A 3,779-nucleotide genomic window follows, 5' to 3' on the forward strand; every position below is an offset into this window, starting at 1 on the left:
TCTTCAGATTTGGATTCAGCCAAATTGAATCGGGACAGTGATCTGAATCAATAAATCGAATCACTGTCCCCGATTCAGGCCAAATCTGGATCAAATACAGCCTGTTTACCATACCCCTATTAGCCATACTAGTGTTTAATAGCCACGACAAGAAGGTAGTATGGCACACTTTGCTCTTTCTGATTTCTGTCGCTACCTCCAGATTAGATGCCCCCAAATGGACAACAGAGCTGCCTGTTGTTTTTTTTTAACTTGTAAAAGAAAAGCCTACAAGCCCCACACCCTTCTAACTGAAGCAGCTGACTATATTCACTGAAATGGGTTAGCTGCCATTTCAAAAGCCAGAACTTCAGCATTAGCCTCTAGTAGAATGACTCCTATAACTCAACTAATAGAAACCTGTAATCTTAGAGAAGGCCTGGACCTGATCTTTCCTGTTATACACATTGCATGTAGAGCTGGTAGCTACAACATCCACTATTTTTGGGTGGAAATGCAGCAAGTGCTACTGATGGGGGTGGGGTGGGGAGTTCTTGATTTTCTCTCTCCCCCACCCAGTACATTCCAACCCTGTCATGCCTTGCTACTTCACTTGGCACAATAGACAGGATTTTGCTCCTGGAGAAATGGAATCCATCCATGTGCAACTCAGCTTCTTTAAACCTCTGGCAGATGTTACATTTATCATGCCATTAACATATTAATTGCATGATAAAGTGTAACATGTCACATATTCAGCCAATTTGTCATGTGATAAAATGTCAAACCAGCCCAAAAGATGATCCACATTTAATGTGGACCATCTGATTGGCTGGATCGTATCATGCTTTAATTTGAATATGCATGTCAAAGGGTGCCCACTTAAGTTTCCCAGTATGCAAAGAGCCCAGCATTCAGGAGTAGGTCTCTAATGCTAGGTTCTGACAAGCTTAAAGCTGCACGGGGCAACCTATCTTCAGCAAGCAGTCCCCAAGAGTGGGCTGTCTGGCTCAGCTTTAAAGGTCCAGGCACACAATGGGATCTTGGGAATTTTCTCCCAGGTCCCAAAAATATCACGTGTCTTGCTGTGCCAGATTTTAAATATCTAGCATGACAGAATGTGTGATTTTTGGGATCCAGGATAGAATTCCTCAAACTCCATTACGCATCTAAATTAACACCTGCCAGGGGCCAGAGCATCAGATTCACCCACAAAGGTGCAGAGAGAAGTAACTTGAGCCTCCTTGTGCCAGCCTGACTAGGGGAGAATCACCTCTTTTCTGAGGAACAGCAAGCTGTACTGCCACCTTTCTTCAAATATACCAGCTTTAGTTCAGTTTAGGGCATGGGCCGCAGGAGAAGATAACAGAGCAGTGCTCACTGGCACCAGCTGAAAACTAGCCAGAGAGGGCAAGTGAGTTAAACAGCCTGGAAATGGTGGAACTGGAACCAAAACCAGGTCCCTTGACCTCAACCCATATGCCCTATGAACTGAGCCAGGCAGTCTGCCTTACCTTAGAGGGTCTGCTGCAAAGAAAGTCAAAGGGAACACACTAATCCCAGAGGTGCTCTAGCACTGGGATTTTCAAACTGAGACGCAAGAGTGGTTGACCAGGGAGCCATTCTTCATGACCCCTCCTCAGATTCATAGCCCTGTTTACCTTTTTCATCAAGTTTAGTTGTTCCCAATAGCATAAAAGAATATATTGCTCAAATCCTTTCTGGTATTTACCTTTGTCTGCTGTTATTTCCTCTTCTAGAGCATCTTGTCTGGAAAGTCTTTTTGTGGGGCTCCCAAGACACAGAGATAATGGCTCTGGGTGTGCCCCTATGTTCAGAGAAACAGCCTAAAATAAACTGTTTTCAATTAAAGTGCTGTAACTGCTTTTGAAAAAAACACTCATCACCTTTGCCTTGTTCACCAGAGCACTTAAGCATGTAGCAAACCTTAAGCATGCACAGTCCCACTAAAGCCAAGTGCACTACTCATATGCTCAGAAATGGACTCACATGCTCAAAAATGGGCTTAACTACCCTGCTGAGCTAGGGACTTTGGATCTTTTGGTGTACTATAGCACTATATTGTGATCGTTATAGGAACAGTCCTCAAAATGTTTCCAGTTGCAGCCCCACTTGCACCCAGATAACGTCATGTAACCCCATATACTGTGTTACCACTACTCACAGTTACCAAAGGATTTACTGAGCCTTAGTTCTGTAGTAACTGTCCATGTGCCCAATTTCAGTAGCATTATGAAGTGTGTGTGAGTGGAGCAACAACCCCAGGAACTACTCCACCTGCGGAGGAGAACCTGTCCATCCCCTGGCAGACCCCCATTCCTCTCCAGACTGCTGGACCCCCAACTCCTTTGCCAGCCCCCCAGCCCCTCTCCCACCGCATCCTGATTTACCTGATATCAGGCAGCCATTTTGATCCAATGTAACCTCCCCCTAATGCCCCCGAATGTCTGTGCTTAGCCTGGAGGTCCTTTCCAGCCATGACTCTTCTATGATTCTATGATCATTGAAAGCCACACTGGTTCCCTTTAAACTTTCTCTCTTAGAAGCTACCACATTCCTTACAGCTGTAACTACTTTTCCTTTTTAATCTAAACATTTTCTATTCCACCTGTACCCATTCCATAGAAACAAGGCCTCTGCTTTCTCTGTTAGTACTAGAAACAACATGGCCACTATTTCCAAACATGGAGAGGCAAAACAAAATAAAACAAAAATGAATGAAAAGACCCTTAATCTAAAAGTTTTTAAAGGAACATTAAAAAAATCATGAAAGTCAAAATGGGAAGTAAAGGCAAAAATCTTGATGCTTTGCACATTGTTCCTGAGTGCAGATTTCCACAGCTGCAGTTCATTACCAACCTGGACCTGGAATTTGTGGATTCTCTCCTGAGGTTTCTGCACAGCTATTGTTTGGTGAAGAAACTGGGGAACCTCTTTGCAGGGGTGGATGCGTTATTAAGGGATCAATTTGCAAGTGACCATGGCTCTGGACTTGTGGAGAATTTTCTGAAGGGAGCTGGACAGGAAATAAAGTGGCAGCAAATCTTGGAAGTGGTGGCATCGTGGGAAGTAGGTGGGAAGAGACCCCAGAAGAGACTGAAAAGCCTGAAAGAACAAAAGAGAGAAATCAGTATGGTACCGGATCGTGATTCTGTACTGAACCACAAATTTCCTACAAATCTGGGGCTGTACTAAACCATGGATTGCTTTACATTACTCACTGGGCTTTGCATATTCAAGCAAGATGTTAAATTTTATTATTTTATTTCTTTTTGGTTTACAAAATATGCTTAGTACAACCACCAAATCCACATCCACAATAATCAAGCACCATAGGGATGAAAGCCTAACTAAACTAGCTGTAAGTTTAAAGGATCCATCTGCCTTGCGAGAAAATAAATTTGCATAGAATGAGATATCAGCTCATTAGCACAATCTCACTTAAAGGGAACTAATAAATGATTCCCAAGAAAAAGAAATGCAGTTGTTCTCCATCCCTTCTCAACTATCTCATCAAGCAAAAGCCTAGCTTAATAGGTCTTGCCACAGGCTCCAAAGGGTAAAAAAGGTACTCTCAGTCCACTGGGGAAGCAAATTCCAGAGCAGATATTCTAATATTATAAAAACCTACGTCTGTCTGTCTGTCCGTAACACTTTATTCATGCTCTGATTGGCTGTCTTGGCAGGCCTCTGCCTCTGCCTGCCCCCACCCCCCTCTCCTTGGTCATTCTTGATGGGCAATTGGCTTGTCCTTTCATAAAAGGCTCCCTGTCATAACA

The 3,779-nt window shown here is 43.5% G+C and overlaps 2 protein-coding genes across 2 annotated transcripts in view; both read right to left on the bottom strand.

The window, feature by feature from the left end:
* LOC109304846 (centromere protein J-like) overlaps window positions 1-1,820 on the bottom strand; it is a 55,742-nt gene extending 53,922 nt beyond the window's left edge. Inside the window, exon 1 of the mRNA XM_019527672.1 lies at window positions 1,712-1,820. The gene's annotated coding sequence lies outside the window, so the exon portion shown is untranslated. The remainder of the gene's footprint in view (window positions 1-1,711) is intronic.
* A 939-nt stretch (window positions 1,821-2,759) lies between these two features.
* LOC109304286 overlaps window positions 2,760-3,779 on the bottom strand; it is a 21,210-nt gene continuing 20,190 nt past the window's right edge. The window contains exon 3 of the mRNA XM_019526771.1: window positions 2,760-3,105. Coding sequence (XP_019382316.1) covers window positions 2,852-3,105 — 254 coding nt within the window. The 3' untranslated portion in view covers window positions 2,760-2,851. The remainder of the gene's footprint in view (window positions 3,106-3,779) is intronic.

The sequence above is a fragment of the Gavialis gangeticus genome, unplaced genomic scaffold, assembly GCF_001723915.1.
Source record: "Gavialis gangeticus isolate Ggan-Ray unplaced genomic scaffold, GavGan_comp1, whole genome shotgun sequence".
Classification (NCBI taxonomy): Eukaryota; Metazoa; Chordata; order Crocodylia; family Gavialidae; genus Gavialis; species Gavialis gangeticus.